Genomic DNA, 26049 nt, shown 5'->3' with positions numbered 1-26049 from the left:
TCATATCATCACTAACCAAAAACCAACACTTTTCGTAAACGCTTTCTCCCTCTCTCTCCGTTTTCCGGCGGCCATTAGGCGAAATTCTTTCCCGTCTGCACGGTGACGGCCGCTCCGACCACCCACCGTCACCGTCGTCTCTTTCGAAAGTTCATTTATCTGTCACGGATCGGATATACGACCAACGGGTAACGTTAATGTTCTTTCTTTTTCATTTTGTGTAATTCATGAATTTACTTGGGCCATAATTATCTGTATTTGTTTAATTTTCATTCGCAATTTTTACATTCATTGTTGTTTTAGTATTAATTGCTTTGGTTATGCTTGAAAAGTTCCTTTTTGTGGATTAAAAGGAAAATGATGGTATAGAGATCTAAAAGTAAAGATCATTTTTAGAGTTTTAGATGAATAAAGTGATCTATTTTGATCTTGTTGAGAAAAGAAGTTCAAGGTTTTATTAGATACGAGTGATTTTGATTGAAAAAATGGTCAAGAGAAGACGTTCAAGACTTTATTAGATACACGTGAAATATAGTATACCAAAAAATAATTGAATCAGATAAAAGTAAATTTTTAGATGTGGAAAAGAATGAATGATGGATTAGTTAACGATTTTTTATTTAAGAGGACGATTGTTGCAAAAGCGAAGATTTCTACCTACATACTTTTCTTTCTTTCCTTCTTCTAATATATAGTGTCGGCACGAGAGGTGAAAGGATTCAAACCTCCAATCTTAATTAGGTTTGTAATTTTCCTCTACATAAATTATGTTAACTAGATGTTAATAGAGTCCTAACATTAGCCGGAAAATGGAGAGATGTATAGTATATAGGCGAGAACAATCATTTCAAAAGCTAACACACGGGGACTTAAATCTAAAATAGATGATATCATATTGTTGTAGGGATATGTGAAGAGTTGATTTTCCTTATAAAAAATTTATAAATCAAATAAGTAAATGATGTTCCTCTCAAATTTAGTTTAAAGAATCTACTTTTTGCATTTAAAAGTCTTAGATTTCGTGCTTCCTATTTTTTTTATTTTTCAAATAATTAGAATGTGAAGGGGGACAATATAATTTGTGGACTTCAAAAAAATTTATTAAAATAAATAGCAGTATAAGTAGGGGGAGTGTTACATTATTAAATTTTCTTAAAATAAATCTTTCTACCGTACCAAAACTAATTTTTAGAAAAGATATGCTTTATATAAAGTCTATTCAATATTGTAAATCATGGTTTATTTGAACTGCCCTGTTAGCCATGATCTTCTTTACAAAATAATAAAAATAAAAATAAAAAAGTTTCCTAAATAACCTTTTATGAAAATATATTTAGAATTTTATTTGCATAACTTTTTCAATCAAGCATAACTAAATTGATATATGGATGTGTTAATAACTACAAAGTCTATGATTCGCAACGTTTTATTTCTATGTACTAAAAAACTTTTCAACCCTTATTGAAATAAAGGAGAAAGGAGAAAGGAGAAAGGAGAAAAAGAACAACGAAAGTTTTACGTGGAAAACCCTAACTCATGGAGAAAGAACCATGATAGAAGAGTTCTTATTATTCAACATTTTTTACAAACACCACATACCCAATATATAAATAGACTAAGGCAAACCCTAATACAGTGGGAAAAAGTAGAGAAATATAAAAATACTAAAATGCCCTTAGGGCAAATACAACAGTTTTTAACACTCCCCCTCAAGTTGGGGTGTAAATGTCAATAAGACCGAACTTGCTAACACAAGTATCAAAGCTTTGCCTTAGTAACCCTTTAGTGAGGATGTCTGCAACTTGTTGACTTGAAGGAATGTAGGGAATACAAATACTGCCACTATCCAGTTGTTCTTTAATGAAGTGTCTGTCGATCTCCACATGTTTAGTTCTATCATGTTACACAGGGTTATTGGCTATACTTATAGTTGCCTTGTTATCACAGTAGAGTTTCATAAGAGTGTCACTATCTTGGTGAAGGTCAGAAAAAACTTTCTTCAACCATATCTCTTCACATATTCCTAGACTCATAGCCTTGTATTCTGCTTCAACACTGCTTCTAGTGATCACACTTTGCTTCTTACTCTGCCAAGTAACAAGATTACCCCACATAAAAGTATAATACCATGAAGTGACTTTCTATCTATAACAGATCCTGCCCAATCAGAGTCAGTATAAGCCTCCATGCATCTCCTGTCATATTTCCTGAATATTAGGCCTTTTCTCGGAGTGGATTTCAAATACCTCAAAATTCGAGTAACAGCCTCCATATGTTTCTCGTAAAATGCCTGCATAAACTAACCAACCATACTGACAGCATAGGATGTATCTGACCTAGTATGAGATAAGAAAATCAATTTTCCTACTAGACGTTGGTACCTTTCTTTGTTAACAGGAACTCCGTCGACAGAATCTCCAAACTTAGCGTTAACTTTAACAGGGGTATCAACGGGTTTACATCCAGTCATCCCTGTTTCTCTCAACAAATCAAAGATGTATTTTTATTGAGAAACAAATATTCCTTCTCTCGGTCTTGCTACCTCCATTCCAAGAAAATATCTCATACTCCCGAGATCTTTAATCCTAAATTCATTAGTCATTTTCTATTTTAGTTTGGTAATATCAGTGACATCATCACCTTACAAAATGATATCATCAACATACACGATTAGTATAGCCATCTTTCCCAATGTTGACTTCTTTGTGAACAAGGTTTGATCAGAGTGCCCCTGAATGAACCCTTGGGACTTAACAAAGGTGGTGAACCTGTCAAACCAAGCCCTCAGAGACGGTATCAAACCATATAGGGATTTTCTGAGTTTACAAACTTGATGATTAAATTGAGCTTCAAACCCAGGAGGAGGACTCATATAGATCTCTTCTTCTAATTCACCATTCAAGAATGCATTCTTCACATCAACTTGATGGAGGGGCCAGTCTTTGTTAATGGCCATTGAGAGAAGGACCCGAATCGTATTCAGTTTTGCCACTAAAAAGAAAGTTTTCGAGTAATCGATTCCGTACGTCTGAGTAAACCCTTTAGCAATCAATCTAACTTTGTATCTATCTAAAGTTCCATCAAACTTATACTTAACAGCGAACACCCATTTGCACCCAACAGTTTTATGCCATTTAGGAAGAGTTACAAGATCCCATGTTTTATTCGTCTCAAGAGCTTTCATCTCTTTCATAACTGCAGCCTTCCATTCGAGAATCTCCATGGCCAACTATAACCTTCCTTTCATCTGCACATTGTTACAGTATCTAGGTTCGTAGTGAAAACTCTAAACCCAGAAGACCAGTTACTATAAGAAAGGAAACTATGCATGGAATACTTGGTACACGATCTAGTCCTTTTCCGTAGAGCAATAGGTATATCAAAGGTGCATCATAATCTCCTGTTTCACCAGACCTCTCATTAGTAAGAGAACAGTGGTCATCCTTGCTTACTCGTGACAAGTCTTCAACCTCCTGAATTTCCCATGATGATTCATTACTATCTGCAGCTTTGTCATTGTCTGAAACAATCTCATCAGTTCCATCACTTTCAATCACATCACCCTTAACACACCCATCAGTATTATCAGGAACAGAAGTACCTTGAACCTGAGTTGGTGCTGGTTCCGATTCATGGACAGTATCCGATGGAACAACAGGAGACACTATTTCCTTTCTAAGATTCTTCCTGTAGTATGTTATATAGGGCACTTGTTTAGTAGGAAGGATAGTGTTATTTGTATCCAAGATAAGCTCAGGAAGAAAGTCCATGGAACAGAATATGTGGACGAGTTAGTCTCTTCACTAGTTTTCTCCTCCTAAAGATGACTAACGGGAAAAAAGGTTTTATCCTCAAGGAACGTGACATCCATAGAGACAAAGTACTTCCTTAAGGACGGATGGAAACACTTATAACCCTACTGGTGAAGTGGATACCCAATAAAGACACACTTCTGAGCGAGAGGAGCGAATTTAGTTTGGTGAGGACCATGACTATGAACAAAAACATTACACCCAAACACTCGAAGAGGGACATCAGGAATGAGACACATGGATTGGTAAAACTCTTTGAAATATTCAAGAGGTGTTTAGAATTTCAGAATACGGGAGGACATCCGATTAATAAGGTGGGTTGTAGTAAGAACTGCATCTTCCCATAAATACAAGGGAAGAGATGCAGAGAGCATGAGGGATGTGATAACTTCGACGAGGTGACGATTTTTCCGTTCAGCCACCTCATTTTATTGAGTAGTATAAGCACACAAATTCTGATGGATAATACCTTTTGAAGTAAAAAAAAACTCTCGAAAGGTGTTATTAACGAACTCCCAGTCATTGTCACTTCGAAGAATGGCAATCTTAGTGTTAAATTGTGTTTCTACTGTAACATAGAATTGTGAAACATAGGCATCACTTCTAACTTGTCAGTGAGAAGAAACACACATGTAAGACAGGTGTGATCATCAATAAAAGTAACAAACCAACACTTGTTGGACAAAGTAGTGATGTTTGAAGGACCCCAAACATCACTATGGACCAAATGGAATGGCTGGGAAGGTCTGTAAGGCTGAGAAGGCACGATAAAGAAGAAACATCCACACTATAAAATAAATGGTAAAAAAAATACTTCATATATTGAAAGTTTGGATGACCAAGACGAAAATGTCATAACAAATAATTTTTTTTCAGAAGTTGAAAATGAAGATAACAAACTAGTCCTAGAAAAACTCCTAAAGGCAACATCATCAGAAAGGAAATAGAGACCCCTGTCATGTCGGACAGTGCCTATCATCGTCCCCAAGCTCAAATCCTTAAACAAAATAGTATCTGGTGAGAAAACAACTCTGCAGTTTAGATCCCTAGTTATTTTACTGATAGACAGCAAGTTGTAGGATATTTTCGGAACATGCAACACATTCTGCAAGATCAAACCCTGGAAAGGAGAAAGATGACCTTTTCCTTGCAACATGAGCAAATGACCCATTTGCAATTTGAATCCTCTCATTACCAGTACTTAGAAAATATGAGAGAAATCAATCAGATGAGCCAGTTAAATGATCTATTGCTCCTAAGTCCAGTATCCATGTTTCTTTTCCCTCAATAAGAAGACTAAAGGATGGAGGGGTACCTGATTGGACGATCGTACCGACCCTAACAGTATCTAGGTCATTTTGGTTGATCTCCTGAGACTTTGATGTACCATCAGTAAATTCACTCATAAGTGCTCGGTCAGACTTCGACTTGTCATTTGGAGGGTGACGTCTGCCATTTGGGGGTCGACCATGTAACTTCCAGCACTGTTCCTTAGTATGCCACAATTTCTTGCAATGTTCACATACTTAAGGAGGTTTAGCGTTCTGCTTGTCACTATCAGATCCAGATGATTTCACACCAAACACAGTGGAGTCAATGGCATTAACTACAGGATTGTTCATAGCACTTGATCTATCTTTCTTCAAATGAACTTCAAAACAGACTTCCATTAGAGACGGTATTGGTTGTTGTCCTAGTATTCGATTGCGAACCACATCAAACTTGGAGTTCAATCCATAAAGGAAGTCATAAACATGATCAACTTTCTCAATTTTCGAATATTGAACCCCCCTTCCCCCCTGCCGCATGAACAATCCCAGACAATTTCATGATAAATCCATCTCTTGCCACAATAAAGACAATTTATTGAAATAAGACATAACGTACCTGTTCCCCTGTTTGCATTCATGAACCTGTTTTCGAAAGGTGTACAAACGTGACCCATTTTGCCTCTTAAAGTACAGTTTCTGCACTGCCTCCCAAATATCCCGAGCAGTCGCAGAGTACAGCAATGGTTTCTCTATCTGTGGTTCCATGCTGTTCACAAGCAAAATGCGGAGCAAGGAATCTTCTCCCTTCTAAATGCATTCCTGAGGGTCTTCAGTAGAGGTCTTTGTATCTCACTAGTTGTCACAGGAGGTTTTTGTCCACCAAAAAGGAAGCATCAATAGGCTGTTGGTATGGCAGCGCAAACCATGAGGTCGGTTGGATTGGCGCCGAACTTGGCTGGATCATCGGTTGGACCGGCGTCAAACAGGTGGCTGTCGAGTGGAACGGGACTGTGCCATGGTGGATCAATTGCGGCTGCTCGATCAGATACAACAGAATTTGGCCCGATTGCGTCTGCGGCTCGATCATTGGTTGCTGCCTGAAGACCCCTGCGCCGGAATGAGAGATGGCTGGATCAGTTCCAATTGGCGGTTGGACACTGTGCGATGGAAACATGTGCACCGGATTGAGGTGGATCAACCAAATATACCTACCGATAGCAGCTTGAATGACAACGACATTTACCGTTTCAACAGTGGTTCCATCATCAGTTAGGTTTTCCTCCATGATGACTAGGGTTTCGTCACCATGCTCTGATACCATAGTGAAATAAAGGAGAAGGAGAACAACAAAAGTTTTAGGTGGGAAACCCTAAATCAGGGAGAAAAAACCATGATAGAAGAGTTCTTATTATTCAACATTTTTTTACAAACACTGCGACCCAACATATAAATAGACTAAATGAAAACCCTAATACAGTAGGGAAAAGTAGATAAATATAAAAAGACTAAAATGCCCTTAGGACAATTACAACAACTTTCAACAACCCTAAATCACGAAGTTCTATAGTTTCTTTTCAATTTATTAATAGTACACAATAATTGTTTTTTTAAGGTTCAGAACTTGATTTTAATATCAAATCCTATAAACTATTTTGGTACAAATTTGAGAACTCTCTACTTTTAAGTGAGCAAGCTATAATTGATATGTGTTCATTCTTTTTTATGTGAAAGTTAAATTTCTACAATGGTACGCCCTACCTTATTGTACTAAAAAAAGTTTGAGAACGAGAATAATAGGTTATATAATGTATATTTTTAATCTAAATCTATTTTAAGTTCATGCTCAAGAAAAATACTCAGGTGCATCCTAGGTTACACTTATCTTTGATCATCCTATCTAATTGCCTAATCATAGTTTGCAACATGGAAAACTCTTCTTACTTCTTTTTAATTTTTTCTAAACTTTTAGATTTTTTTAATTTTTTTTAATAGAGTGAGATGCACAAAAATGAGTTCATCATGGATGCAATTTAAGTATTGTTTCACGCTCGTTGCTCTTAAATTCAGTTCACCTTCACTTCCTTTCACTTTCTTCGAATCATCTTCACTCATTTTATCTCATGGCGCCGCCTTCCATTATACTGAATTCTAATATAGCTTGAAAATTAAAAGGAGAAAAATCTCTAATATAAAGTTAGTCTTAATATATGGAAAAAAAAGTATCAATATAAGAAAATAATCTCTATATATAGATGAATTGGAAAGTGAATTAATCAAAGTCCTAATGAATCAAGGAAACTAATCTTGATAAACCAAGTAAACTAATCCTAATCCTAATCAATTAAGGATTTAACCAAGATATCATAATTTACTCTAATCCTACTACATCAGATTTACTACAGGAAATTTTTGTTGAAGATCTCATATTGGAAAGATGAGGAAGACCGATCACGATCTTCAAATGATACATGGATTAATCTCCTCACCACGAATTGGTTTTGAGATAGAACCATGAAGTTCAAATAGGTATTTTGTCCAAAAAAAAAAAAAAAAGTTAAGATTCGATATTGAGATGAATATTTAAGAATATTTTAAGACTAATTAGGGTTTAACAGCGAAAGTTCAAATAATTAATAGACATTTTTAAAGTTTAGAAACCTAGACACAAAATTGAAACTTTGGGATTTATAAGATTTATTTGTGTTAACTCTATTAAGTTAAGCCTCCAAAGTTTAGATACTAAACTTCTTATTTAATTCTTTTTTTTTATATACTAAGATAATATGGAAAGTTCATACTACCTCCATTGATTGCTTTCCACAAAAGCATACCTCAAAAATTGATGACATGTTAAATTATGAATATGAGCAGTAGGTACTACCGTAGTACTACAAGACATCGTGGGTTGAAATCTAGTTTTCATATTTAGGCCACATGTCACATTTTTTAAACAATTTCTTAATTAAAAAGTTCATATATTTTATTTATACAAAACATTGTGGATGAAAATAATGGTAGACAATTCTTTTTTTTTCTTTTTTTAATGTGTATTCTAATTTGATAAATATTAGCTTTTTTGACAGGTTAGGGCAAGATGGAAGCTAATATTTATGATCTTAAGGTGCCTCTAAATCCACGGGACTTCATTAATGTAAGTTCTTGACCTTAATTAATTCATTTTATTTGCTTCATTTAGACACCATCATCAATTTTCTAAATCAATTTTTCATTTACTTGATTGAATGGATATTTGGTGTAGTATTTTTTTTTTCCGAAGAGAGAAATTTCATTACCACTGTAGTACTATATGACAAGTTGCATCCACCTCAATAATAAAGTGTGATAAAGGAGGTGTATAGAACCTCAAGACTTCAACACTAAAGAAAGAGAAACCATGGCACCTAAACCAACATCGAAATCTCGAAGGTAGGAACAAATTCAATTTCACTGAAATTACACATAAAGAACTTGTAAGGTCTTATAAATTTTATTCTTGTCCAACCAAATGGTCCACATCCTAACACAAGCTAAACAAAATTCAACATGCGATAGAAATTTCATAAAAAAAAAAAAAATCAAATATCCACAAATAGAATGATGTAGCACTCAAATCTTTGAGCAAATCTTAAAGAAGGTTTTATTAATGTGTGTGAAAATAAAAGATAAGTCCCCTTAAATGGACTTAAAGGGAAAGGGCTTGATCACCTCTAAACTAACTTACTAACTAATCTAAATCTAACCTCCGTAAATAGATCCTCGGGTCACACCTAAACTAAAATTAACAAAATGAAATTAAAAATATTAATGAAAAATGCATTTGGTAAAAACTTGTAAGAATTCCCAAAATACCTTACATCAATTTTCCTCCAATAAAGAATAACTTGACCTGAGTTATGTTGCTAGTTGAAAGTCATCCGGTGGGTAGTATGGAGTGAGGTTTACAACGTTGGATGTGGAATGGATGTTGAGTGAAGGAGGAAGTCAACTTGATAGGCCTTTTCTCCAATTTTATTGATGATTTTGAATGGTCTGAGCTTTTTGTTGGAGAGTTTTCTGTAATTTCCAGTGGGTAGCCTTGTTTCTGATGGATCATTACTAGATCTCCAAGTTGGAAGATTTGGATGCATTTGTGTTGATCGACTTTGGCTTTGTATGATGGCATTGGCAGCTTCTAGGTGGTCTATTACTTCTTGGTGTAATTTTTTTATTCGGTCCACCATTTGTTCTACTTCTACATTTCAATCAATAAATATGGAAGATTAATAAGATCAAAAGTTAGACGAGGAAGTTTAGTATAAACTACTTCAAATAGACACTTCCCTGTAGATTTGTTCTGTATATTGTTGTAAGCAAATTCAGCTTAGGCAAGACAAGTATCCCATTGTCTTGGTTTGTCGCTGGAAAGATATCTAAATAGGTTGCCAAGTGTCCTATTTGTTACTTCCATTTGGCCACCTATTTGAGGGTGGCTTGTAGCGCTGAATTTTAGGTTTGTGTCAAACCTTTTCGAAAGAATTTTCCAAAAAAAGCTCATAAATTTTATATCTCGATCTGATATTATTGATTTTAGGATCCCATGGATTTTGAAAATTCATCTGGAAAAGAGGTTAGCAATGAACATAGCTTCAAATGTCTTTTTGTAAGTAATAAAATGTGTCATCTTGCTAAATCTGTCCAAAACAATAAATATGGAATCAAAACCTCTTTGTGTTCTAGGTAATCCAAGGATAAAACCCATGGATAAATCCTCCCATATAGAATTTGGAATGGGTAAAGGTGTGTATAGTCCAGTATTTTGAGTTCTTCCTTTGACTTTTTGACATATAAAATATCTTTTTACAAAGTTGTTTACATCTTTCCTTTGTTGTGACCAATAAAAACATTCACTAATTGAAATTAGGGTTTTGTCCCTTCCAAAATGTCTGGCTAAACCGTTTGAGTGAGCTTCTTGGATAAGTGCTTCTCTAAGAGATCCTTGGGTATACATAATTGGCTGCCTTTGAAAAGGAATCCATCAAGTAAGTGGAAGTCTTTGCAGTTGTTGATAGTTAAACAAGATTGTCACGTGTCATGGAAATTGGGGTCATTTCCATATGATGTAGGAAGGTGGTAAAAAACAATAATAGATCTACGTAAAAGTGTTAATAAATTGGCATTCCTACTTAAAGCATCTGCTACCTTATTAGATGACCCTAAAGTGTGTTTGATCATGAAGTCAAATTTTTGGATAAAAGTAATCCATTTAATATGCATTATACTAACATGCTTTTCGGAATGGACAAAATTTAAGGAGTAGTGATCAATAAGTAAGACAAATTCTTTTCCAATGAGGTAGTGTTCCTAATGTTGGAGTGCTCGAACTAAGAAGTAGTTCTTGTGCATAGGTGAATCATTTTTTGTGAGGTTCACTTAATTTTTCACTAAAGAACTCAATTGGGTGATTTTTTTGAGATAAGACAGCCCCAATACCTACCCCACAAGCATCAACAACAACTCCAAATGCTTGGAGAAATCGGGTAAAGCTAGGATTAGAAGAGATGGTAATTTGGATTTCAATGTATTAAAGCTATGTAAGGTATCTTCATTCTATTCAAACTTTCCTTTCTTAAGGCAATAGATAAGAAGAGCTGCTAGAGAGCTAAACTTTCTAATGAATTTACGATAAAATGAGACAAGACCCCAAAGAAAGATTGCACCTCTTTTAGGGGGTGTTTGGCTCACCAACATGAGTTGAGTTGAGTTGGTATAATATACCAACTCATTGTTTGGTCCACCAACTTTAAATGTTAGTGGAGTTGAGTTGATATATTTTACCAACTCACCCCAACTCTCCATTCTTTTCATGTTTTCAATGACTCCACCCATCGGTAACTGTCACACTCCAAGAACTAACTTCGGACTCCGACAACCACCTTCGATGACAACTTTGACGACCAATTCCTGGCTCTGTCAATCACCTCTAATGAAAATTCTGGCGACAAAATTCGGTCTCCAACAACCACCTCCGATGATAGCTTCAGCGACCAACTCCAAGCTCCGACAACCTTCGCGCGGCCAACTCCGAAAACCAATTTTGGCCTCCAAAAATCTCTGATGACCCAACTCCGACGACCACCTTCACGCTACCAACTCCAACGACTAATTGACTTCGACAACAAACTCCGATGACCAACTCCGATGACCACCTTTGTAGGCTTCGACAACCACCGCTAACTACAAACTCCGATGAATTTCGCCCGGCCAACTCCGGGATTCGAAAACCACCTCCGATGACAAACTTCGACAACCAACTCCAATACACCTTCATGCAATCGACTTCAGACTTCGACTACAAACTCCAGCAAAAATCATCTTCGATAATCAACTTCGACAACCACTTCCGACTACTAATAAGACTGGTGACTGTTAAAGTATGTTGTAAGGTTGTTGATTATATAAAAAATATTATTTTGTCTACATTAAATGCAATATTTATACGTGATGAATTCATATATCAAATGAGTGTTAAGAATATTTAGACGAAAAGTATGTATGTAGTTGAAAAGTATGTAATATATAACAAAAAAAAACCATAAAATGAAATTTTTTTTCCTGGAACATTTTCCAACAAGAATTAGTGAAAAATAAATATTTGTTCTCTGATGATCCTCTAAATTTAGAGGAAATGAAAGTGAAACTGTTGAAGAAATGTGGTGACGTTCCTTTGGGTGTTACGATGATGAGGGAGATCTAATTAACAAAAATTCATGACATAGTAAAAATATAGAGCGACAATATGAAAAAGAAGAAAAAGAAGAAAATGATAATGAAATTCATTGAGAAAAATTAGCTAAAGTCAAAAGTTTTGATTTCGTTTTAGTTTCTCATTTTATTTAACCATATTTCTACAAGAAATCTAATGGGTAATTGTTGTTCATTGCCCAAAAAAGAAAGAAAGAAAGAAAAGTCTTAAAAATTAAAAGAAAAAATTGCAATCCATATATTATTCAAACAAAGATGGGCATAATTATTGAATAAAAAAGTTTCAAAACAAAAATAGTAATCATAAAAACATGTTATTTAGAGTTCAATAAATTGCATCAGATATCCAGACATATGAACTCAATTCTATACCCTAAACATAGACATATGAACTTAGACCAAATAACTTGCACCCCATACACAGACATATAAACTCTACAGATATATGAACCCCACAGACATATGAACTCCAAACATCCTATCTCAACTTAACGCCCTAAACAGCCCCTTACTGTTACTGTTTTAGGTGGTTGCCATTCTGTTATGGCTTGAAGTTTGGTTGGTGGCTACTGATGATGAAACCTAAAAAGTAAATATTGGAATTTAGAAATGCACACTTCTTAGTATTGATGACTAGAGAATTAGAAGCTAAAATAGAAAATACTTCCTTAAGGTGTACGAGATGGTATTCTGTAGATTTGCTGTAAACTAATATGTCATCAAAATAAATAAGAACATATTTGTTAAGAAGAGGAAGAAAAGTTTATTCATGAGCCTCATAAACGTGCTAAAGGCATTGGATAACCCAAACGGCATGATAAGTCATTTAAAGAGTCCCTCGTCGGTTTTTAAGGTTGTTTTCCATTCTTCACCTTGTCTTATACGAATTTGGTGATATCCACTAGCAAGATCAATTTTGGAGAATATTTTTTATCCAGCTAATTGATCCAACAAATCAGAAATTGGAGGTATAGGAAAATGGTATTTGATGGTTATTTTATTTATTGCACGACTGTCAATACATAAGCGCCATGAACCATCTTTCTTTGAGGTTAAAAGAGCTGGCACCGCAGAAGGGCTAAGACTCGATTGAATATGTTTTTTAGGAAGCAAATCCTGAATGATATCATGAAGTATTTGATATTCCGATGGGCTTATTTTTTAGTGAGGAAGGTGAAGTAAGGATGATCCTGGTTGAAGTCTATTTATGTTGGATGTCCCTAAGTGAGGGAAAGGTCGTTTGGTTGAGTTTTTAGGGTAGGAAACTGATCCAAAAAAATACTGGACCCTACTGTTTCAGGGGTGGGCAGAATAGGAGGTTTATTTTCCTTGGTAATAAGGGCCATGGAAAAAGTGGATGCTTGAGTGATTGCTTCTTTATTGGAAAGGAAGGTGAATAAATGCCCTTTTTATTTAGGTTGGGTCAAGCTTGAAGGGGTAAAGATATTATGATTCAGTGGTATGAGAAGAATTCGCTTCCCCATCCAATCAAATTGAAAAGTGTTATTGTTCCTTTTATGAATTGTTTGATTGTCATGTTGTCAAGGTTTGCCCAAGAGGACATGTCAAGCATCAATGTCTAGGACGTCACAAATGATTTCATCTTTGTAATGGATTCAGATGGATAAAGAAACGGTGAAAAATTGATTCACTAGGACTTTTCCACCTTTTTCTTATCCAACTTACTTTGTAAGGACTTTGGTGGTTGTCAACCTTGAGTTTAAGTGCTTGAACCAGCTTTTTAGACACTAGTTTTTTGCTGGTGACTCCATCTATAATAACTGTGCAGACTTTTCCCTAAATAGTGCACTTTGTTTGAAAGAGTACATGTCTCTGAGATGAGATTCTGAAGTGGGAGTAAGTAAAGTGCGTTGGAGAACAGGATAGTTCATCTCTCATATTTGGTTGAGTGACTTGAAGTTCATCTTATTGTTCTCATCATCCTCATCAGATTCATGCTCTTTTTGAATGGCTAAGGTTCTACGTTTGGGGGCAATCGTTTAAAAGATGACCTTATTGGTCGCACCTAAAACATTTGTCAAGGTTAGGTTTGTTATAAAGATTAGGATTTTTAATAGTATTAAAACTTGTATTCCCCTTAATTTCTTGCTCGGATCTCGGTTGGTCAAGTTCCTTTGATTTTAAAGTTTGGTGTACTGGTAGTTGTTATGGACTTGGATGTGTATTGAAGCTGCCTTATTCCTTGAGCTGAAGGCTTGTCCCATTTACCTCTTCTTGCAGACCAACATTTTTGCTTTTGCACTTCATCTTCTTTGATAGTGGAAACGATAGAGACGACTTCTGAAAAATAGGAAATGGGATGCAAATGAAGTTTCTCTTTGATTTCAGTGCGTAGGCCATCAAGGTATCGAGCAATCTGCTGATTTTCATTCTCAGCTAAGCTGTTTCTTGCACTGAGTCGTTGAAATTATTCCGTGTAGTCTTCGACATTATGAATGCCTTGTTTGTAGTGTTGGAATTGATTGTATAGCAAACTTTAATGATGAATGGGTAAGAAACGTTTCTTCATCAAACACAACATTTTGGGCCAGCTTCGGATGTGGGGTTTGCCATAGATTCACCAGTTAGTTTGGATTTGATCCCACTAAGCAGATGCCCCATCCTTGAGTTTCAACTCTGGCAATTCAATCTTTTTATCTTCAAAAGTGCCCATATAGTCAAAAGAAAATCCACGTTCTTCACTTAATTCAAGAAGAACTCGATGTTCATTCTTCCGTTTTATGTAGGGAGGTCAATTTTCATCTTATAGTCGGTCTCGTCTCCAATTTGGATTTCCTTGAGCTGGCAGGTAAGTGTAGGGATCTTGATAGTGTTCTTGATGGAAGTTTATGTGGTAATGATGTTCTTGTAGTGGTTTTTGGTTATTTGGAAAGTAATCTTGGTAAGGAGATGGATAAATGATGGATGGTGATGTTGGTGATCAGCAAAAGGAGGGAAAACCTTTTCATCATCAGAGGAATCGGTCTCTGTTCCTATTAAGGGGTGAACGGGTCCTTGGATTGCCTGCCGTTACATAGGAGAGACTTTGGTTTTGTAAGGCTTTTGGCCAGAGTCACCTTGTTGGGTGCCAAAAGTAGCCTTTCTTGGAAGAAATCCTTGGTCCCTCTGAACACCTATTTGCAATCCTAGTTGTTTCTTGGGTTGTTGATCTTGATTTCCTCTAAATTCTTGAACTTCTTAGTGACCGTGGTCAACTTCTTTACTTTTGCCTTTATTATGAGGAGCTAGAACTTTACCAACTTTAGTCGTGAGGAGCTCAATTGCCTGGTGCATACCCGAGATAGTGGTGGTAATATTGTTGATGGGATTTTCTACCGTTGAAAGCTGATGATCGACTACTTGGGGTGAAGAAGATGCTTCCGCATCATTTTTGGGGTTTTGGCACCCATCAAGTCCCTTTCATGAGGTTCTCTGATATCAGTTGATGTAGCACTCAAATCTTGGAGTAAGGTGCCCCTTAAATAAAACCAAGGGGAAAGGGCTTGTTCACCCCTAAACTAATTAACTAACTAATCTAAACCTAACAACCTAAACTAAAGTTAACAAAATGAAATTAAAAATATTAATGAAAAATAAAGCTGACAAAAACTTGTAAGAATTCCCAAAATACCCTACATCAGAGAATACCAAATACCAATCACCTTCGAAATATACACATACATACATACATATACATACTAGTTATTTTATACGCTCTTTTTTCTTTATGAGATCATCCACTTCGCGTTACTTTTAATCAACTTTTTGTTTTTTTGCTTTCCAATGCATTGAAATGTTATTTTCGTTTTTAATAGATTACGAAACGAAATATATTTAGTAACTCTTTTGTTATTGTTTGGAATTGAATAAAAATATGTTTGGTTCGTCTTCTCCTAAATTTTAAATTAACAAGAAAACTACTTGAAGATTATTTTTAAAAAAATAAAAATAAAAAATGGTTCGCTTTTTGGATTATGGTTTATATAGCAAAATCTAACCAAAACAAAAATAGAGAACTTAAAATTATTTGCAAATAAAGATAAATCTAAATTCAACTCATGTCAAGAGTCTAAAAACCCATTAGCCTGCCCATAAAAAAAATACAAATTAGAATGATTTAAGTCTATTAGTGACGGTTAGGGATCTATCTTTGATAGAATTCTATATTATATATCACAATCAGATTACTTATATATTATTGACTATTAATTATTTAAATCATAAACTTGTATGGTTATTAGAACTATATTTTTGTATTGAAGTATATTAATGTATTTAAAGACTATCACTAATATAATTCTATTATTGATAGTAATGGTAGTCTAGTTCAATTATAAATTTATATTGTTATTAGAATGATGTTGCATTGAAGTTTGATAAAGTTAATCACTTTGTGGGTATTTAAAGTGTTGGATTGGTTATTATACCAAGTGGTTTTTATAGTTAGAATTTAGTTCCTACCATTTATAATTGAAATTTAGTTCCTATAGTTTGATAGAACTATCATAAATAGTCCTTATGGTAAGGACTACTTATAAAATTTTATCAAATCATAGGGACTAATTATGAGGTTTTATCGAACAATATGGACTAAATTCTAACTTTTTAAATCATAAAAACCAATTCTAACCTTTTCCACATCATAGTGACCAAATTTGTAATTTAATCTTATTTAAATGTCAGCTTGATGTATCGATGAGGCTTAAGAATGATGATTTGACATTTATATGACAAAAAGCTTTGCCTATTGTACAAAATAAATATGGGCAAACAAAAAAAAAAAAGATCAATTTAATGGACTTGATATTCCTCTATGTCCTAGGAATGTCATGCTTACTTGTCTTAAGGAGTTTCTAAGAGTGAAGATTATTCCTACAAGCCAACACGAGTTCTTTTAGTATGTCTTGCCCTCACTAACATACTTCCTAGAAAAATTCACAGGAGATCATCCAACATAGAATTGCTCTAAGCTAAGTATATTTAACTTTGGAGGAGTATAGGTAGTAACTTTCAATTTTTTTTAATTCTTTCTTAACCATACTTTCACATCCTCACTCAAGATCACTCCCATTTGAATATCATCTTGATTCATTCATGCACTCTTCCTGAACTCGAGTGTTACAAATGAGTCTTATCTTCTTGTATTCAACTTTTGTGTATCTTAATTCTAAACTACATCCAATTTGATATAAAAGCTATAGCGATAATTCATGAAATTTGGAGGACGTAGGGCTATGTTGAAACCTTGAAAATATGATGAAAAAATGGATAAAAATGAAGAATAGAAAGGGATATTTTATAGGGTATATATAGATCAATGTTGGTAATAGTTTAGCCAAAATAGTCATGAACTTTAATTATACTATTGTTTGACTTTTAAAGTTACATATCTGACTTCCAAAAAATAATTACAAATTGGCATGATAAGTGCGGAAGAGAAATTCTAGTAATATGAGAGTATCATAATATGTATTCACACTATAAATTTGTCTTCATAAGTATTAGTGGACGTAGGAAATATTTTCATAATATTAAAAAGTTATCAATCTATCCTTGCTATGTTTACAACTTAGCAATCATAATGATCTCTTTCACTTGTCTTAATAATAAAATTGTTCAGCTATATATTTGAATGAATTTTAAAAGGCCATGAGGAGTTAGAAGTAGAATTTTGAAAATTCTTTAAACCAAGTTTCTCAGCGACCATTTGAGGTGCATTTTGGTTTCTTATATGAGACCAAAGAAATTCTTCACTCCATGGCAAGACATCCTTCCCTCATCCATTCTTCCTCATTTAACCCTTACACACATCTAGGAACACTTCTTCTTGGATATTCATACACGCCTCGAGTAGCGGGCAAAATGGTATAAGAACATTATCGATCCACCTATCTTCAAATTTAAGAGCATTTCAAAAATAGGTTTAAATACTTCTTTAATCTATATGATTTCGATTTTTGTTCATTTTGACCCTTATATTTTCAAAATAGATTTATCATATTTTTTATACTTTTAATTTAGTTCGATAACCTTAAATTTTAAAAATATATATTTTGATTTTTAGATGAAAAAAATAAAACAAAAATGAACGTACAAAAATGACCTATTTTATTTCAATTTTGACCCTAAATGTTCAAAATATCAGTGGCATGTTCCTCCCGTGGAAGTTGCAATAGATTTTTTTGGAGGTTTTTAGACTGCTAAAGTTTTTGGATATTGATCTTTCTAAACTTGATTTTTTTAACAAAAGAGACCCTATACCTTGTTACCAATGTAAATATTTTTTGCTTTTGTAAAATTCTTTAAGGAGGAAAACAAAGTTGCTCACAATTTGGCATTGATCCTCTTTGGAGCTCTCCAGAGTATGAAAAGATGTATTTCCAGCCTCTATTTTTTTTTTTCCGTTTGTTGAATGTAGTAGTCGTTTCTTGGGCTCCCTCTACAAAATAGAATCCCAATTATTCGTTAGTGTCACCTATCACCATCATAATAAGGGTCTAACTGTAACCACTTTTCCACTCTCGTAAGTTGATGGGTTAGAAATTTGAATGATGTGTCGTCGGCACGATGGCCGCACAATTATTTTTGAAGGGGATGATGTGGTTTCTGGTTGTTTGGTGTGATGTTTGGAATTTCGGTTTCAATAAAATAGGGGAAAAAACAATTAATTTAGCCTATGAACTTAAAAAGAGAGAAGAAAAGGGAAAAAAAATGCCTTCACCAAGTATATGTCGTCGGAATATGACAGGAAGACAGAGTGGTAGAAATCATAGAAGCCGGAGGATTCCCCGCCGACGAATTTCCAGAACAAGCCATTACATCAACATGTCGTCTAAGAGTCCCAAGATTAGCCTGTCCAGTCAAACTCCGTTCTCTTCAAAAAGCCCTAGCCATGGTCCACGGCGTAAAACGAGCACTCTTAATTCTCGAAATCGAAGAAGTCAAAGTCCTTTACGATCCAAATTTAACCACAGAGACCCTGATCCTCACTGCAATCGACGATTGCGGCTTCGAAGCCAACCTCATCTCTGCCGCAGACGAAGCCTACAAAGTTCACATCAAACTCAATCGAGCCACCTTCGGAGACATGGCCGCCATAAAATCCTCTCTCGAGCAAGCTGCCGGAGTGAACTGTGTGGAAATGGAAGCGATTGGCCGCCGGATGGTGACCGTCAGCTACGATCCTGACCGGACCGGTCCGAGGTCGATTCTGGAGTTCCTGGAGAGGTACGGAGCAAGCTTGTATGTGCCACCGAAGAGAAGAGATGTGGAGCAGCTTCAGGAAGCTTGTGCTTATAGGAATTTGTTCTTGTTGAGCTGCTTGTTTTCTGTTCCAGTGGTGGGTTTTGCAATGGTGCTTCCGATGCTTCCTCCTTATGGAGACTGGTTGAATTTTAGGGTTTGTAGAATGCTTACTGTTGGAATGGTTCTTAAATGGATCTTCTGCACTCCAGTCCAGTTCCTCGCTGGTCGCAGGTAATTTTATTATTATTATTATTAAGTTCAAATTTGTTTTGCTACGTTTTAGTTCCTATATTTTGAAAACTAAATTATATATAAAAAAAATGTCTTTTAATTTTGTATTTTGTAACTTTGGGGGCGTTTGAGACAAGAAGAATCCTAGGTTATTATAGTTGGGTTATAATAGTTTGTGTTTGAGTGTAGATTATTTTAGTTTAAGTTATAATAGTATGTGTTGTAAACTATTTTAATTTGAGAAATAAATCATAAAAACGGTAACAAATAGGCAAATATTGTAGTAAATGTGTCGACGGTAGCTAATTGGAAGTTTTGAAATAGTATTTACTATAGTAAGAGACTGTTTTGCCCCCAAATGCCCCTTTTTATTTTGTAAAGCTAAGAGTATTAATGCAACCTTTTGACGTTCAATGATATTTTTGAAACAAGTATTAAGAGTTTGTGTTGATATACTAATAATAGGTTAACTTTGAAAATTTTTCTTTTAAAGTTAAGAGTACTTTTTAAAATTTTTTTGAAATTGTAGAAGTATTTTTAAAATAAAACACTAATTGTTTCCATCCAAAATAACGGTAGTGATATTTTTTAATCCTTTTTTTGGAATTTTGATAGTATTTTGAAATTTTTAAAAGTTCAAAGGTACTTTTGACAAAAAGTACAAAATTTAGGAACATTTTGTATAGTTTAGTATATTTTTAATTTTGTAATAATTTAGGTCCAAAAACTTTAATAGGTAAGAATTTAGTCTATATAGTTTGAAAATATCAACAAAATATAGTTCTATCATAAAAAATCTCTTTGAAATTAAAAATATATATATTTTGAATTGAAAAACTGATGAAAATATTTTCAAATATAGCAAAATGTCATAGTCTATCAGTGATAAACACTGATACGTTATTATTATCTATCACTAATAGACACTGATGCCTATCATTATCATCTATCACTAATAGACAGTATCATTTTGCTATATTTGTAACTTTTTTTGCTCATTTTACTATATTTGAAAGCAGACCTTGTAATTAAGTATCAACTTTTATTATGCAACAACTTAATCTTATAGTTTATAAAAAAATTTAATTCCCGATCAGTTTAATGATCTACATATGTAATAAATTTCATTAAATCTTAATAATATTTCTCACAATAAAGACTAATTTGTTTGAAATTGTAAAGTTTAGGGGTTAAATTGTTATTTATTTAAGTTCAAGAACTAAATTGTACAAATTTAAAAGTATATGAACTAAATCGTTACCAACTAAAGTTCATAGACTAAATTGTTTCTTTAATTAAAGTTTAGGGCCAAAATTAATTTTAACCCTATTATTATTATTATCATCATTGTTGTTATTAGCCTCTTGATCAAAATTTTAATCTCTGTTTTCCAGTCTCTGCCTAGAGAATTAGTTTGTAGGTTTCTGATGGACTAAATTAGTCCTTCCGTTTGCGTCTATTTGTTTGGTAAACTTTGAAAATTATAAATTTGGTCATTGAAATTTTACATTTTCTAGGAAAATATATCGTCTTTGGTTTTTAAATTTTGAGTTTAGTTTTCATTTGATCTCTCGATATCAAAATATTGTACTTTTAGTCTTTACCTTTTGAATTTGATTTCAGTTTAGTCTTTTAAGTTTCAAAATGTTACAATTTTATCTTTGATGTTTGAATTTTGTTTCAATTTGTTCCTTGGATTTTAAGATTAACACTTATAACCTCAAGTTTTCATTAAATATACACTTTCAATTTGTAGTGCTAATATTTATTAATTAATTTAACAAAATTTAAAAGAATAATAATTAATTAAGTTTCACTGTTTTTTTATCACTCTTAAACTTAATTTTAAATTTCCACTTCATTATTTATTTTGAATTAATTAACGTCAAAATGGAAGTGAGTATTTAGTCAAAAATCAAAGTTAAAAGTTTAAATCTTAAGATTTGGGGATCAAATTAAAACAAAACTCAAAACTCAAAGACTACTAGTGTAACATTTTGTAACCTAGAAATTAAGTTGAAATCTAACTCAAAACTTAAGGATTAAAAGGGTAAGATTTTGAAAACTATGGACTAAATAGAAATTAGACCCAAAACCTAAAGACCAAAAAAGTTTTTTTCCCCCTAGTTTTAAAATTCACAAATCTATCCGACATAAAATTGAAAGTTTGGGTTCCATTAAACATAAAATTCAAATCTATATCTAATAGATGAATTTTTGTTAACCTATTAGATATAAAATTTAAAATTCAGGGACACCTACTAGACACATAATTGAAAGTTTAAAGATTTATTAGTCATTTTGATAGGTTAGGGACTAAACTTGTACTTCAACGTTTTTAATAACTAACATTTATAGGGCGTTTGGGGCAAAGAGTTGGTTATTATATTCCTAGGTTATTATAGTTGGGTTTATGATAGTTTGTGTTTGAGGTGTTGATTATTTTAGCTTGGGTTATAATAGTATGTGTTTGAGGTGAAAACTATTTTAGTTTGAGAAGGAAATAGTAAACACTGTAATAAAGAAAAAAACGGTAGTAAATAATAAATACTAAAGTAAATGGGGGTTTTGAAATATTATTGACTGTAGCTAATTAGAAAATACAAAATAGTATTTACTGTAGCAAAAAGTGATTATTATAGTCTTAGAATAGTCCTTACCCCAAACACACTCTTACTTGTTTCTATTCTCATTGGAAATGAGAGAGAGAAGAATAAAAAATAGGAGGGTTTCAAGACAACTTTTTGAATCTACAGACATTTGTTCGTTTTTGAAAACGAGGAATAATAGCGTTATCTTATGTGCTTTTGCTTTAAAGAAATAGTTTAAAAATTGCTTAAATTTTAATTTTGCTATGCTTGATTAAATTACGATGAAATAAGAAACTGCTGCTTACCACAGTTATGATCTTATGTTTCAGGATTTTTCTTGAAGTGAAAATGTGTGTTTGGATAGTTTAAAGGTTCTCTTTGGATAATTTTTAACAGATTTTATGTAGGATCATACCGTGCATTACAACGGAAATCTGCAAATATGGATGTTTTGGTTGCTGTAGGCACCAATGCAGCTTATTTTTACTCAGTATACATAGTACTTAAAGCATCCACTTCCAACTCTTTTAAGGGGAAAGATTTCTTTGAGACTAGCTCCATGTTGATCTCCTTCATTCTACTTGGAAAATATTTGGAGGTCATGGCCAAAGGCAAATCATCAGATGCTTTAGCAAAGCTTGCTCATCTTGCTCCCGACACGGCTTGTTTGATGACCTTCGACGATCATGGAAATTTGCTATCAGAGGTGGAGATTGATACCCAACTGATACAGAGGAATGACATAATTAAGATTGTTCCTGGGGCAAAAGTCCCTGTTGATGGGATTGTTATTAGTGGTGAAAGCAATGTGAACGAGAGCACAATTACAGGAGAAGCAAGATCCATTTGCAAATCAACTGGTGATAAGGTGTTTTTTTTCTTTCCTTTTCCACATGTATAAATTTGGGTCTAGCGCTTCCCCTTCGAGTCTCCAAGCCCCGTTTGGTAACTATTTGGTTTTTGAAATTAAGCTCATTTTTTCTCAATTTTTTACCATAATTTGCATTTTTGATGTAGTAGGGATTAGGGTAAATTGAACTATTTTTGTCAAATCCTTGATTGATTAGGATTAAGGTTAGGATTAGTATTAGTTTTCTTGGTTTATTAGAATTAGGATTAGTTTATTGGATTAATTAGAATTAAGATTAGTTTGCAATTCTCTATAAATCGAGTATCTGTCTTCTTGTATGATTTGATTCTGGGAGATTTCTCAATTTTTTTTATCAAATTCTTAGTACATCGAACTATCTTAAGTAGTCAAATTCCAAAAACAAACTACTTTTTTTAGTTTTCAGAACTTGCCTTGGTTTTTGAAAACATTGGTAAGAAGTAGATAACAAGATAAGAAATTTGGAGGTGGAAAGGGGTGTTTATAAGCTTGATTTTTAAGAAACTAGAAACTAAAAACCAAATGGTTGGCTTGAATTAACAATTTATTTTAACAAGAAATGTGCCACCAACAGGTTATAGGAGGGACTGTCAATGAAAATGGATGCTTATATATTAAGACCACTCATGTTGGATCTGATACTACACTTTCTCGAATCGTACAACTCGTGGAATCGGCTCAGCTATCACGAGCACCAGCTCAAAAATTAGCAGATCAGATATCAAAGTTTTTTGTCCCTGTTGTGAGTTTAATGATTTTCCTACTTGCTTTTTCTTCATGCTTGCTTCAAATTACTGCCTAATACAACTTAAGTCTCTTTACCAAGAATGATTTTCAAGTTTTGCTTCTTTCTTTCTTTCTCTCATATAGGTTGTCGTGGCAGCATCTGTGACATGGCTGGGATGGTTAATTTGTGGAGAAGTTGGTTTATACCCAAAACATTGGATACCTAAAGGCATGGATGAGTTTGAACTTGCACTGCAGTTTGCCATTTCTGTGTTGGTGATTGCATGCCCATGCGCCCTTGGTTTAGCAACACCGACTGCGATCATGGTTGCGTCGGGAAAGGGTGCTTCTCTAGGCGTGCTCATTAAAGGGGCAAGTGCACTTCAAAATGCATATAAGGTTCTCTCTGTCTTCGTTTGAGAGTCCATTTTGTTAGAACGTAAAATGCTTTAAAGATGGTAAGGAAAGTATTGGTTTACATACTTACTTTTGTCCCTGTACTTTTAAAATTTGTCCACTTTAACCCATTCATTTTCATTTTTGTTTCAATGTTAAGATGTTAAAATAGTCATTTCTTAGAAAGTACAAAGAAATGGACTTTTTAAAAATACAAGACTAAAATGAATCAAAATGTAAAACACAAATATCAAAATGAACTAAAGTTGAAAGTACAGGGACTGAAGTAGTAGTATTAAGCCGAAAATATTTGTGGAGTATTTTTAGCTTAAATATGTCACGAGAAACACTTAAAAAAAAAAAAAAAAATTAAGAGCACATTACCCTAGATTATGGAATTGATCAACTTTTTAGTTGGATGAATATTGAATTATAAGTTTTCATTTCTTTTATGACCTTACTTTATAGCAGGATTTGTGCTATAGGTTGTTTAATTGTGTTCTTGAGTCTTAAAAAAATTACAGTTTTTTTTTCTTTCCTTTCAACCAGGTGAAAACGGTAGTTTTTGACAAGACTGGAACTCTAACGGTTGGCAGGCCGCAGGTAGTTAGTGTTGTGCTTTTTTCTACAGTTCCAATGCAGGAGCTCTGTGATGCAGCAATAGCAATTGAGGTGAGTGCATTTGTAATTCAAGTTGATAGGTTTTGAATCTTGTATTCAGTTTTGTTTAGAAGTTTCTTATGTAAATTGAAGGTATTTTTGTGTGCTTTTTCATGAAAATTTGTACTTTTTCATGCTAGTAACATGTACACCCTTCGAAATTAAAAGTAAAAATTGAGATCTTACTTTTGTGTAACACTTTGAGTATAGTCAAACAGCAAACACCCTATAGCAAAATCTGTAGTGGAGCATGCGAATAAAATGAGAAGGAAGTTCGGGGCCCGAAGCGAATGTCGCAAACGCATCCAGAACTTCGAGGTGTTCCCGGGAGGAGGGGTTGGAGGAAGAATTGATAGAAAGACAGTTTTAGTAGGAAACCGAAGGCTCATGCGAGCTCACAGCGTTCCTGTCAGCCCTCAAGTTGATAGGTACGCTATAGAAAACGAGCGACTGGCTCAAACATGCGTCTTGGTGGCTATTAATGGCAAGATAGCAGGAGGTTTTGGCGTTATAGATGCACCAAAGCCTGGGACTAAAGCTGTCATATCATTTCTTCGCTCGATTGGCATCTCAACCATATTGGTCACTGGAGATAACTGGGCCACAGCCTTCGCCGTTGCAAGAGGAGTTGGGATTAATGAAGTCTTTGCAGAGATGGATCCAATTGGAAAAGCCAACAAGATTAAATCCTTCAAGGTAAAACTTTAGTTCACATTTGTTAACCATTTTGTTTTTGAAATTTATGCTTGTTTTCTCCTAATTTATTTATCATGATTTTCACATTCCGTAGAGAAACATTTGAATTCTTAGTCAAAATCTAAACACAAAAACTACTTTTTTCTAGTTTTCAAAACTTAATTTGATTTTTGTGAACATAGGTAGAAAGTATACTACACAACATAGAAAGTTAGGTGTGAACGTAATTTTCAAAAACCAAAAACAAAAAACAAAATAGTTACTAAATGAAGTCTTCGTTTCTAGTGCTTTGCTTGCTGCTCCATATAGCAAATTTTATGTTTATGAAATGACTCATCCTTTGTTGAGTTGAACGCAGTCGACTGGGAATATTGTGGCAATGGTGGGAGATGGAGTAAATGACTCACATGCCTTAGCTGCAGCTGATGTTGGTATTGCAATTGGTGCTGGAACAAATATTGCTATAGAAGCAGCTGATATTGTTCTAATGCGAAGCAATTTAGAAGATGTAGTTACTGCGATAGATCTCTCAAGACAAACTGTTTATCGTATATGGCTTAACTACATCTGGGCTCTTGGCTATAATATCATCGGCATGCCTATCGCTGCCGGAATTCTATATCCCTTCTTTGGAATCCGATTGCCACCGTGGCTTGCCGGTGCCTGCATGGCTGCTTCCTCTCTTAGTGTTGTATGTTCTTCTCTCTTATTGAAATGTTATAGGAGACCCCTGAATTTTCAATCTGCTTGATAACTCAACTTCTTTTCAATGTGAGTTTGGTTTGATGAAA

The 26049-nt window shown here is 34.1% G+C and overlaps 1 protein-coding gene and 1 long non-coding RNA gene across 4 annotated transcripts; one reads left to right on the top strand and one right to left on the bottom strand.

Moving 5' to 3' along the window:
- LOC120088046 (copper-transporting ATPase HMA4-like) lies at window positions 1-26049 on the top strand. Of its 3 annotated transcripts, none has more exons than XM_039045070.1 (9): window positions 1-188; window positions 8167-8234; window positions 18573-19300; window positions 22288-22759; window positions 23355-23522; window positions 23651-23905; window positions 24452-24574; window positions 24773-25258; window positions 25617-26049. In XM_039045070.1, exons 2-9 carry the CDS (start codon window positions 8178-8180, stop codon window positions 26007-26009), a joined length of 2682 nt encoding a protein of 893 aa, XP_038900998.1. In that variant the 5' UTR covers window positions 1-188; window positions 8167-8177; the 3' UTR covers window positions 26010-26049. The 3 variants fall into 3 exon arrangements, with proteins under 3 accessions (XP_038900998.1, XP_038901000.1, XP_038900999.1); XM_039045072.1 differs by having other exon boundaries at window positions 8155-8234; XM_039045071.1 differs by lacking the exon at window positions 1-188 and adding an exon at window positions 7591-7609.
- LOC120088047 lies at window positions 17135-18686 on the bottom strand. Its single transcript, XR_005484805.1, has 2 exons — window positions 18546-18686; window positions 17135-18263 (listed from the first exon to the last, which is right to left on the bottom strand). It is a non-coding gene; the product is annotated as an uncharacterized LOC120088047 (long non-coding RNA).

Source organism: Benincasa hispida, chromosome 10, assembly GCF_009727055.1.
Source record: "Benincasa hispida cultivar B227 chromosome 10, ASM972705v1, whole genome shotgun sequence".
Classification (NCBI taxonomy): Eukaryota; Viridiplantae; Streptophyta; class Magnoliopsida; order Cucurbitales; family Cucurbitaceae; genus Benincasa; species Benincasa hispida.
This window is presented reverse-complemented; position numbering and strand designations above follow the sequence as displayed.